At 32.2% G+C, this 13,104-nt stretch overlaps 1 protein-coding gene across 1 annotated transcript in view; it reads left to right on the top strand.

Moving 5' to 3' along the window:
- Positions 1-13,104, top strand: part of LOC123654360 (kinesin-like protein KIF13B) — a 174,828-nt gene that overhangs the window by 76,421 nt on the left and 85,303 nt on the right. The window contains exon 3 of the mRNA XM_045590272.1: positions 8,523-8,686. Coding sequence (XP_045446228.1) covers positions 8,523-8,686 — 164 coding nt within the window. The remainder of the gene's footprint in view (positions 1-8,522; positions 8,687-13,104) is intronic.

The raw sequence follows: 13,104 nt of genomic DNA, 5'->3' as shown, positions 1-13,104 counted from the left end.
CGCCGTACGACTGCATCGTTCGTATTAAAATTCCGTTTTGTCTCATCGAATATCTTATGACTTTTTTAAATTGGCGTCATAAAACATCCTGGCGCAGGGTGTATCGTTTGTAAAACTGGGTATTTTGTTGTCATTGCATTGCAATTTTGATGAATAAGTATCTGGCTAAACGCCAACTTGTATTTATTCAAAGGCGAACATGCGGACTCTTCCGGCGTCCTGTCGCAGCGTAGTATTCCTCTACGCAGCTATGACTATTGTGTGTTCACTCACAATAGCCGTAAACAACATTGCATTCAACGTTAGATTTAACGATGTTAGACATAGAGATGTTTTATATAGAGTTTAAAGTTTCTAAGGAAGACGAATCGTCGATAAAACGCAAACTTATTCATTTCACTCGTAATGCTCTAAGTTATATTTTCCCGCAATACAAAGTTTCGTTAAAATTGGAAATTGTAGTAGTAGTCGTATTGTAATCGAATAACCATTTAGAGGATTAAATGTTCCATTTCAGGGGATTAAAATACAAAGGCGGGTGGGCGTTTGACCTTGCTTAAACTACGGTCTCGGGTATGAATCTGCTTACGGTTTGTAACATTTATTCGCGTAACGGCTTTCCAACGTTTATTTTAATTAAAGTATTGAACAATTAAAATTTTAGGCACACCTTGATTATTCAAAACTGTTGTATTAAAATGTGAAGTAAATTTTTAATGTATTGCAAATTTGGTTAAAAATATCATTTTATAACGACACTTCATATGATTAGCTTTACGAGTTTAGGCTACTATTATTGTGGAACATGCATATATGCATACAGTTAAAACTTTTGTCTGGACTAACTGTACTTTCATTACTTATCGGCGGGTAGCTGCACAATACATAACAACAATTGTTAGCTCTGTATTTTATATTTAATTTAAATATATAAACTTCAAGATATAATATATGAGTGATATGTGCTGAAGGCTCATAATACTTGCCAGTTAAAGTCCCCATGAGGAAATTTCTCTACTAAATTACACTCATCTTTAATTTGTGATTTTCGTTGCCACCATCAACAACTATTATAACATTTCTAATATTTTGACTAATGAAAAATTAATACATTTTGAAATACGTAACTGTCACTAGATGATTACTTTAATATACTGGGATTAGTAGAAATATAATTTTGTATATTATTAGAAAAAATGAGAATGCAGCTTTTATTCTTGAAATTGTTACTTTATTTCCAGCCATTCGTTTCACAGTCGAGACACTAAAGAGTACTTACAAGGTAAAGAAAACCTGCATAGAGCACTTCCGTCGTCCTTGCTTCATATATCTAGGTATATATATCTAGGTATAGTTTAATGCAGATATTACGCTTGTACACGGCAATATTAAAATTTAACGATGGTAATTTAATTTTGCATTAGTTAATTAATGTCGAGTAAGTCATAAAAATATTATTTGATTATACTTTTGCTCTTACTATTTTATAGTCAATAACTTTCTTGTTTTTAGGTTAATGACGTTTGACGAGCAGAAATAGACCAGTAGTTGGAATGCGTTAATGGATAATAGACGGTGAATCCGAAAAAACCGCTAACTTTTTTTTTTCGTTTCTTACTCGGGGTAAAAATTCGAAGACATGTTTCCTTACGTAGTAATATGAAGTATGGTGGGCGTCATTATGACGATTGTTGACAGAAATGAGCTTTTGGGGCTTTCGGGAATCTGGTGATTATGAACGTGATCATAGAACGAGTCATGATTAACTCAAGTATTATTATTAAGCGCAATCTCAAAATTTACAGATTATCTAAGAAATATTATTATGTATATTCTAAGTATAGCATTACATAGTATATAACAAAGTCGCTTCCCGCTGTCTGTATGCTTAGATATTTAGAACTATGCAATGGATTTTGATACGGTTTTCTTTAGTAAATAGAGTGATTTCAAAGCAGGGGTTCCCAAACTTATTTTGTTTACTGCCCACTAAGAGAAAAAAATATTTTATAGTGCCCCCTTTGAGCAATCTTTTAATGAATATTAGTTGATGTTCACAAGTTGTAGTCGACAGTCCTTATAGATTGAATGACAAATCGCCACCCAATGTGCTGTGTGGCTACGGCACTAAAGAATTTAGCCACCCCCTCTCTTCCCGTGGGTGTCGTAAGAGGTGACTAAGGGATAACAAGGTTCCACAACCACTTTGGAACTTAAGAAGCCGACCGATGGTGGGATAACCATCCAACTGCTGGCTTTGAAATACACAGGCCGAAGACGGGCAACAGCGTCTTCGGTGCGACAAAGCCAGTACTGCGGTCACCAACCCGCCTGCCTAGCGTGGTGACTATGGGCAAAACACATGAGTTCACGTTATTTGTGGCGTAAACTTGTGGAGGCCTATGTCCAGCAGTGGACTGTATAGGCTGTAATGATGTAATGATGACAAATCGCCACCCAAGCCTCTACATAACGGCACCATTTTTTTTCTAGGTCTCTTATCGCCCCTCTTACCCCTTTAGTACTGCAGCGACCACAAGGGGGCGTTATCGCTCACTTTGGGAAACACTGTTCCAAATGAAAGTATACGTGTATACTACATGCATAATATAGTAGAGGAACACTGATAGTTTTTGGAACCGTGCGAAGCCGGGGTGGGTCGCTAGTAAATAATTAAATATTAATTTAATTTTGATCCGAACACGACCTCATTAGCCTTTTAGTAGTAAAGCGATAACATGTATGTTGTAACTTAAATTATATTAATAAAATAATTATAAAAGATAGTGTTATTTTTTTAAATGTAGCTATAAAATTTTGAAGAAAAAGCTCTACGTACTTTGCTATACTGATAAGGTTCGCAACAAACTTAAAACTGCTTTTGCGATAAAATCCGAATTCGATAAACTTCTCTCGATAAAGTGAGATATGCTGTTACCAAGTTATAATGTTGTTTGGCCTTTACGGAACACAGCAGGTGATCGCTCAAATAACTTTTTTGGCATTATTTTTACATTACTATAAATCATAATGGTAAGAGATTGAGGATGGTAGAATAAGATTATGAAGTTGATTGGTAATGACTAATATGATATCGGAATTAAATAAATAATTAATTTTATTTTAGTACTACTAGAGGCGAAAGATGTTCCTCTTTTTTTAAAATGGTCATAATTATGTTCTCTTTAGATTTCTTAATTTTTCATTCTGTAAGAACGTTTCACAAAGTATCGGTAACTTAAAAAAAATGGAATCGGTAGTCATTTTCAAGATTATAGCGTAACCAAAATAAAATAAATTATTTAATGTATTATTAGAATTTTTCTGATTTCTTATATGATGTGTGTATAAAAATAAAAGTATAGCAAAAGTATTTTACACGATAGCGGTAAAAGGAGAAGGTTTTAATCTGAACTATTTATATATTCGACATAATCGCTTATCCGTTTCCCGTGAAAGAAGGATGAACACAGCAACCCTCAATCAATTACTCAGTCTAGACATTTCGGACAGTCACTGAGTCATGTATGAGATTCCCCAAACTGCAGCGTAAGTGATTACATGTTATATACATTACAACCGATAGATCGATTTGACCGACTTTGTACAGCAATTTCAGAATTATGTTATGGCAGTTTTACTAATTAACTACCTTACGTTTGTGGTTTGGTCTGCGTTTGCTTTGGTTTTTAAATGTTGTCATATATCAGAGGCTATTTATAACTACCGTCGTTATAACATCTTTAGTTTTAATTAACTTCGTACAAATAAATAAGATGAAAATTAAAAAAAAATGTGTTCTTAATTAAAAAAAAAATAACACGTTATTTTCAAAGGCATAACATTCTTTCAGTATCTTTGATAGTATACGTTCCATATGCATAAAATATTTTCACATTAGCATAATTGGTGGCTTTATCTCGTCCACTACTCGCATATTAATTTACATATTAAAACTTTCCAGAATAAAGTTTTGAAAGCCGATTTGTTTTGATATAAATTAGGTTAAAATAAAAATATATATGTGCTGAAATATTTGAAAAGTAATTATTAATATGTATTAAAAAGAAAAATATTTGTTAATATTTATTTACTTCCGATATTATATTTATTTATTTATAAAAAAGTAAATAAATATAATATCTGAAGAAAAAAATTTTAGAACTATAGTTTTTCTCCGAAATTACATTTGAGAATAAGGCTTTAGCCACTGATTCGTATTATATATTATAATATCATTAAAAATAATCTAATAGTTATATATTTTTAAATGTATGATTTCATAATATTTTTTTTTGTTTAACAGAGTGTATAAAATATGTTTTATTCTAATGTAAATAAAGTATTTATTACAATTTGCATACAAAAACGTTCGCTTGCAGTCGATAAGGCAAGGAAATTGTACATATATATGTACATATGTATGTAACGTATTGACGGTACGTTAGGTAGATATGTACAATTTTGTAACAACTGTTTAATTGTGTGTTAAATTAGTGTTTAAACTAACAAAATTTGTAACGGACTCGTCCTATTTAGTGAAATATCAAACGTATGAAGATGAAATAGTCTGTAATTTTTCTTTCAATTTTTTGTAATTTTTTTAGACTATTCCGTTAGAAACTTCTACAAAGTATCAGAGTGCTTTACACGAAAAAATTGTCGAATCGGTCTAGCTGTTCACGAATTTTGCTCTTAGCAATACGTTTAGGGGCTTATTATTACTTATGTAGATTAGTTTGTTTTGAATTGTTACCTGTATATAGGCATGTAGTAAAATCTCCCGACTTCGCTTGCTTGCAATTAACTAGATTTTATTATTAGAAACATTATCGCAATGATACATAATAACAAGTAAGTGTTTACGTTATTCAATACGATATTTTCTTTTGCATAACAGAGGTATCGTTACTGTAATTGATTCTAGTTAATGATACGGCTTTACTACGTACTTTATGACACGCGCGGCATCACCGGTAATTAAGGATCCTGTCAACCTCTACGAGTCTTCTTTCCAGGTGCCTTGTATTATTTTAACGTTTTAAATTTAACCTTTTACTTATAAATATAATTTTCAAATTAAAAAAAAATATTTTAATAATAGAATCGAACATTGTGGGATTAGAGATTTCAAACCAATCATATATATAAATTTTTGGAGACAGTTTGTATTTCATTTCATTCATCAATCGCCTTGTGATGAATTAAACGTATTGTAACTTGCGACCTTGGCCTAATCGCGAACAACGTTGTTGCACATGATGCAGTAGCGTCGGTACCTACACGTACAATTTCACAATCATGAATAAACGGAAAACCTTTGTCAAAACAATCGCTATTGAAATTTGTAAGGTTTTACTTAAATAAATTTCATATTGAAAGCCATTAACCATAAAGAAAAAGAAGAATAAATATCATATAATAGGTAGTAATTCTTACTTTTATAAATATATTTAAATAAGGCTCGTCAAGATATGATTACTTATAAAGTTTATAATAATAACACACACACACACACATACACACACACACACACACACACACACACACACACACACACACACACACACACACATACACACACACACATACACACACACATACACACACACACACACACACACACAAACAAGTAAGGTATGACCTATGAACGCTTTCAACAACAAGAGCATCAAAAGCGCATTGTGCGTCGATAGTGTGTTGCGCACTCCCAAGAGTTCTGGCTACTTTACACAACACAACACAGGAACACAACATAACTTTTTGTGGTCTTCTGTAAAGTTATGGTTATTTATTTATTTATACATAGATAGGCTGGCGTTTGACCGCTATTTCACCTGATGATAAGTGAAAATGCGGTCTAAGATGGAGCACGCTTACCTAGCAGTAACCTGCTATTCACTCGCGACTTAAAGATCCCCGGGTAATAGCTTTCGGGAAACATAGACGCTGGTAGAGAGTTCCATTCTTTGCCGTACGGATTAAGAATGTACTAGCGAATCGCTTAGTGCGTATAGGGGGAATGTCAAATGATATTGTGCTCTATCATTACTGTTGTGCCCTACCTCATATACACTAGGCACCCACTTGTGCGTGTACCTGAATTTCGCACCGCCTATGTGTGGGTTCAGTTGCATCTTTATACCCTGAGGCCTTTTTGTTTTTGAGTGCTGTGAATTCAATCCTAAAAAACATATAGGTGTTGCTAGTGTACTCGAATAACTTCGTTTTGACTGTGTAATGTGTGAGAAATGCGCTTTACACTCGCAACAGCAATTGATTTTCACCTTTGCATGACTATAATTACTTGCAGGATTAAAGTGGCAGGTTAACATTATGTAAATGTTTTGAAAATATTCCATTTTTATAATACAACGTTGTGGCAACAAAGAAAGGCTCGAAATATTTCATAGAAATATAATGTTTATAAATTTCAAACCATCCTATCTTCGTCGCCTGTCTTTCAATTGTTGTTTTATTTGTCTCGCAATAACGTTGTACGAGAATAAGAGCATATGATTGATTGTTTCCCTTTATTTCTAAGTTTAAAATTATCTAAATTTTTTGGTAATTTACACACAAATACGTTAAAATTCTCCTAACTTCATCCTCTTTTATTTTAATAGTTTTTTGTTGTGCAAATAAATATAATAGTAGGAGAACCGAACTAGAGATTGACTTAACCTATCTGCTTAATGGATAAAAATTATTCTATATCTATTTTAGTATGTTACAATTATACGAATATATGAATATTTACATAAAAATATTTTTTTTCAATTTTGAATTTCCTATAGCCTAATTTTTCAGCCAACCCTATCGCGATTATTGTTCTAATATTTACTATATTAGAAAAAGTAGATATAAAATAATTTTCATCCATTAAGCAGATGGGTGAAGATCATGTCTAGTTCGGATCTTAGACAGTAATATAATACTAATACTTCGCTAATGTCATGTCAGATTCAGAGATACTCCTGGGGGGGAATTGGTAGAGTCGGTAACGCGCTTGTGATGCTTCTGGTGTTGCAGACGTCTATAAGCTACGATAATTGGTTACCATCAGGTGAGCCGTACGCTTGTTTGCCGACCTTGTATTGTATGAAAAAGATACTTTTAAAGAAAATAGTCATAATATTAATTCTTGCACATGCACAGTTAAGGATATTTTTCTTGGCCCTATGTGGGGGAAAACAGATTTATTATATCATATCTAATACAACCTTGTGTCTAAGATTATAGTAAATGAAACTAAATAGTATGTAACAAAAACTCACATTAAAATTTTTGCAAACAAAATATGATAGTAAATTATATAAAAGTAAAATCATTATATTGTGCTATAAAATTGATAATAAAGAGTAGTCAAGGGTTCATTTATTTTAATTTACACGTTTATTCAAAGCGTTTACACACGCCAGTCATGTATCCAACAACCATTAGCTTAATTTAATCGAAACGTGGACGTTCGTGCGAAAGTTCGGAGATAAGAACCACGATACGTGAACAATAAATAGAATAACATTTATTTCCGTTAATTAATTTAATTCATGAACTAGAACATGCCTATTTTTCTACTATTTATTCTGTATTTCATGCAGAATTTTAGTTATTTTATACGAAAATACATATATATTTACTAAAGAGTGCGGAGTTGCGGAGTTTCTTGCCGATTCTTCTCTGCAGTTCTATGATTAATTAAATTAAACTAATATTTTAATTTGTAAAATGACGATTCAAAAGTTCTCTTGAAGCCTAACTTGTGCAATAATTATAGATTTTGAATAAGTTAATATGAACATTGACAGGTTTAATCTTAATTTGCTTTCAAAATACCAAAATAAATTATATTTTCTAATTATCTCTTAAGTTATAAATTAATTAAGCATGTCTGAAAGGTTAATTGATCTGTATCGTCATAACGAATTTATTAACTTAAAAGAATCATTCATCAGTTTAAAATTAATTATTTTTGGTAGTCTCAAAATTCAATTTTGAAATGGTTTTTGCTAAGTGGCTGTCATAAGATCTATCTAATTAATTAACAAAATTACTATCTTAATGTCAATGACGATCATTTGTAGACTTTCGCTTAAATTTGGTCAAAGTAAATACAAATGTGTCGCACGTTTACACAATCAAAATATGTTATTTAGGTTTAAAGAATTTATTTCTCATAAAACCATAACGTCCACTTATAATGAGATACAATCAATATAATGTAGGATGGAACAATTTTTACCTCTGGAGCGCCTTATCGAAATATTTACAATTACATTGTATATACATGTTCTTTTAATTTTGTTTTAAAAATATTCATGCTATTCTAACCTCGAACATGATTTGGTAAATTATTATATAACTGTACTCGCTCAACGGTAGATATCTCTATAGAGATCTGTATGACCTATGCAAACAGTTTTCACAATATGGATCCAAATTTGCTGTCACTGGCGTAATCGCCATTAACTTTAAAACCATGTGTTCTACGCAGTATTTAAAACTTTTTGTTTGTTTTCTAGGAAACAACCAAAGACATTTGCATTCGATCACTGTTTCTACTCGCTGGAACCCACGCTGCCGAACTTCGCCTCACAGAAGACGGTCTTCGAATGTCTAGGTCGAGACATTCTGGACAATGCCTTCGAAGGGTACAACGCCTGTATCTTCGCATATGGACAGACAGGTTTGTTGTAATTATAATATTAATAATATCTATCATATTTCTTATGTAACGATATTTTAGTAGTTTACTTAGTTTTGGGGCCGGTTTTGCCAGTGGATAAAGTTTATTCTGCAAATAAGTTACGATTAGACGTTAACTACTGTTAAAGTCGAAGTATAATGGGCATTAGGACCTCTTTCATCTCAATTAAAAAACTGCAAGTTTAAAATTCATATTTGCGAATAGAAGTATCTCCTAAATATAGGGAAATTCGATTGTGAAATAGATGAATACATCAAAAACTTCTATCTGTAGTATGACGATATGTCATCCGTCAAAAGAATTATCCACAAATGGTGAAATAGTACAACTAATATTAATTTGCTCGAGAGAATGAGCTCGTCGATTGCGATGACAATATAATTATGGTTAACATTGCGGAACATAGCAATCCTTTTCTTGGGATAAGCATACGGCTGCAGTCAGTCATAGTAACGAATTTATTAACAATTTACACACGGACAGCAGATTGTTTGCATAACATTTGTGATAAAAATGTTATTCTAATGAGCTTAATACACTACGTTTGGCTAGATTAATTTGCATACATTGTATGATTATAAGGTTTATAGGAATACAATGGGAATATTATTTATCTACTATTGCGTTACATTATTTTTACTATTAGGTGGTTAAAACAGAAATAAAGCATGACCTAAAGGAGATAATCTCTTATATGGCTTCGATTACTAAATGAATGTTACACAATTGACTTATACTGTAATAATGTATTACGAGTGTTTGTATTTTTTCTGTGAATAGTTAATTTTCAATCCTTTTGTTTAACTTTTGCCGTTGTACTTAATTAATGAAATACGAAACCAATTAAAACGAAATTCGCTTTACAATAGAATGGAAAAGTTATTCAATTCACTGTAGAAAAAATCAGTTGTTTATAGAAATAAAAAGGAATGATATGAATTTATTCTACAAAACTGATGGATAGCCTCGTGGCTGAACGAATTTTGCTGTAAAGCAGCCCCGAAAGGAACGGAGCGAGTACGTATCGAGCCAATTCAATCAGACTATATTTTATTCCTGTAACGAGACGTCGCTTTATCGTTTTCTCGCCGAGATTGTGACGCATGTCGACGGTTGAAACCTAGTTCTATCTTTGAGGTATATAAAATGCCCGTATATTTAGTTTCTTGCAGCGAAATCTATACTAATCTTATAAAGAGGTAAAGTTTCTAACTTTGTTTGTTTGTAGGGGATAATCTTCGCAAATACTGATCCGATGAAAAGCTACACTATTCAGGAGTGACATAGGCTATATTTTATTGTGATTCGACAAAGTACAGCTAGTGTAGAATAATCAGGTTAGAGAAGCTGACAGATATAAAACAATTAGGTTGTTTCACAAACAAAAAAGAAAACCGCCTTTAATTTTCTTCCACACATATTAAAATGAGAATATGAACTTAGTCGAAGTCTGGTTACTTGGTGTAACTTAAAAATTATTCGTGAAATTTCGATCTTTAAATAGGAACACATGAAAAGCACCAGCTTCCGATTAGTTATGAGGATACAAGAAAATACGGTCGAATGAGACACTCCTCATTTTTTTTAAATCGATAATAATCAAATAGATCTATGTAAATGTAAACGTTAGTTACATATGCAATTATGCACATATTTTCTATTATCTGTATGCAGCAGTACACGTTTAGCCTATAACTTATAGGTGTTGATGCTGCCAGTTTCTGTAATTGGATGTGTATAACTGAATCATGAGCTGCTTTCTTGTAAAAATAGATTGTATGTATTGCGTTTTTGTTCAATTTACATATGTGTATATTAAGGTTATACTAGAGTTCTAAATTGTGTGTTTTATCTTGCGATACTTGTTATTCAAACAACAAGCCTATTCGTTACAGTTGTTTATTTTGTTCACCTGCTAAGCTTAATGCTGCTTAATTTACTTCGCGTAAATACAAATATCAAGGTTTTTGTTTAATTTAGTTAACTCACTCAATCAAACAAAAACTAATGGATTTATTATTTACAGCAACACACACACACACACACACACACACGCACGCAAGCACGCACGCACGCACGCACGCACGCACGCACGCACGCACGCACGCACTCACTACACTATTATCTGTTCCATTTTCTCCCGTTTAAATATAGTCTGTCACTCAGTAACACTGGTGTAACAGTTTTTTAAAATTCGCCCAGTAGTTTTTGATTTAATTCATTACAAACAAAAGGAAAATCAAAACTTTTCTTTATATAATTAGTGTAGATATACAATGTTATGGTACATTTATAACACAGTCATGTAATACTTGTGTTACTATTGCCCTTTAGAGCCTGAGGTTCATGTGAATTATATTCACATCCAGTAGCTTTATCTAAGTTTTAATCGAGTCGATATACTATCATCGTTAAACGCGAGAGTTATGAATGTTTGCTATGTACCAAATCTCTATGAGATTAATGGTACGAGAGCGCTAAGTGTATTCATAGAACACTTCGTATGATAAATTCAAGTCGATCATTAACCTATAAACGTCGTCTAGTTTGCACCTATTTAATACTCGTGTTACTCAAGGGAGCAATAACCGCATTTGAGGGTATTATGACCATACTTGGGTATCACGTGCTATGCCAAAGTAATTATTTTGTTACTTATATAAACTATGTTACTTTTTTTGCCATTCGGGTATAGGCACAAACCGAAAAAGGACACATTTGAATACTATGACATTTTTTTTAGAGAATTTGAATGACCCTACGCTACCTATATGTTTGTGTTATTATGTATCATACTGATACATAATAACACTGTGGGCCATATCGACGTGTGTCATGAGCAGAGTCCAACCTGTGATAGTTAGTGTAAAAGCCAGGTGCTCTTTATATATACACTTTTTAAAGATATAATAATAATAAGTTCTAAGTATGAATATGTTAACATAAATAGTTTATTTATGTTATGTAAATTGTAATAGCAAAATTATTTTAAATACTTCATTAACAAAACATATCAATATTTTTACCACCTCAATTAGTAGCAGTTTGGATAATTTGTGTTATGTTATGTTATGTTATAACTGACCAAACATTTCTGCGTTAAGAGATTTATTTGCCGGCACGGGTGCTCACCGTTCTGTTGTTTTAATTATGTTTATCGTCCGGTTCAGAAAATATTACCATTTTTGTTGGTCGGGTTTAGGTATTTCGAAGAAACTAGGGATACGTTATGAAAAAAAAAAACAGTTATAAATGTAACCCATTTAAAAAATATATGCTGTTAGTATTCTGCATAAGAGCCTTCACATTTTACGCGCGCTTTCGTTTACTTAAGCCAGTTAACCTGAATAGATACAAGTAGATCCCTGAAAAATACCACCCAAGAAAAGTTTTTTTTATTTTATATTTCTCACCTTTTTGTTTTGCTCTGTGATTCTTAACACAACTTTTTACGCAACTCGTCGAAAGAATTTTATGAATAAAGAGTTGACGGTGAAATTTTATAAAGGTTTTTGTGTATTTTGTGTTCTTGAAATTATTTGGCGTTGTTTTCGACGAAACAAAGCCACAAACGTTGCCCTCACCCGGGCCTTTTTATGTGTAACCGTCAAAGTCCCGTCAAGTAAGCGGGCGTTATTAAAAATTCCCTCACGTAAATAAAAAGTGCGAAGGGATGATAAGAGGGGTAGGCGTTGAAGGGTATACAATTGATTTCTAAAACTGTAAGCTGCTGGAATTCATCACGTACACGCCACTACAAAATGCTCTATTTGAGTTTCCTCATTCGATAAATAAAATCATTGCGCTGAGTATTCTGAATAATCAAGAAAAAAATCGCGCTTTCAGATTTCAACGTAGATGTTTTAAAATCAAAATCAAAAATAACTTTATTCAAATAGGCCCCAAGAGCACCTTTGAATCGTCATTTTACAAATTAAAATTTTAAAGTGTTTTTTATTTCTGTAGAAGTAAAACTACCACCGATCCGGAATGTAGATTCTGCAGAGAAGAATCAGCTCCGCAGTAAACTCTTTTGAAAATAATATATAAACTGTGTTTTAGTACAAAATTAGTAATATCTTACATGAAATACAGCGTCACTAAGTCCACACATCTTTTTCAACTATGTAATCTTGCACGGAATGATAAGCTTTATCTTATTTATATCTTTTTTAGTAAAAACTTTAAATTTATGTTGATTAAATTTGTTTGTTTCGACATCGCTGTTTTCATTATACTTTCTCCGAGACGCCATTCTGTTTATTCACACAAAATTTGTGAGTAATTAATTCATTATTATAGTTTTCATTTAAAAAATATTCATAGCATAATTTCTGACATATGTTTAATGGAACGATTTCGTCTGTTTAACATATTTATTTCGAATATTTTACGAT

Source organism: Melitaea cinxia, chromosome 1, assembly GCF_905220565.1.
Source record: "Melitaea cinxia chromosome 1, ilMelCinx1.1, whole genome shotgun sequence".
NCBI classification, from domain to species: domain Eukaryota; kingdom Metazoa; phylum Arthropoda; class Insecta; order Lepidoptera; family Nymphalidae; genus Melitaea; species Melitaea cinxia.
This window is presented reverse-complemented; position numbering and strand designations above follow the sequence as displayed.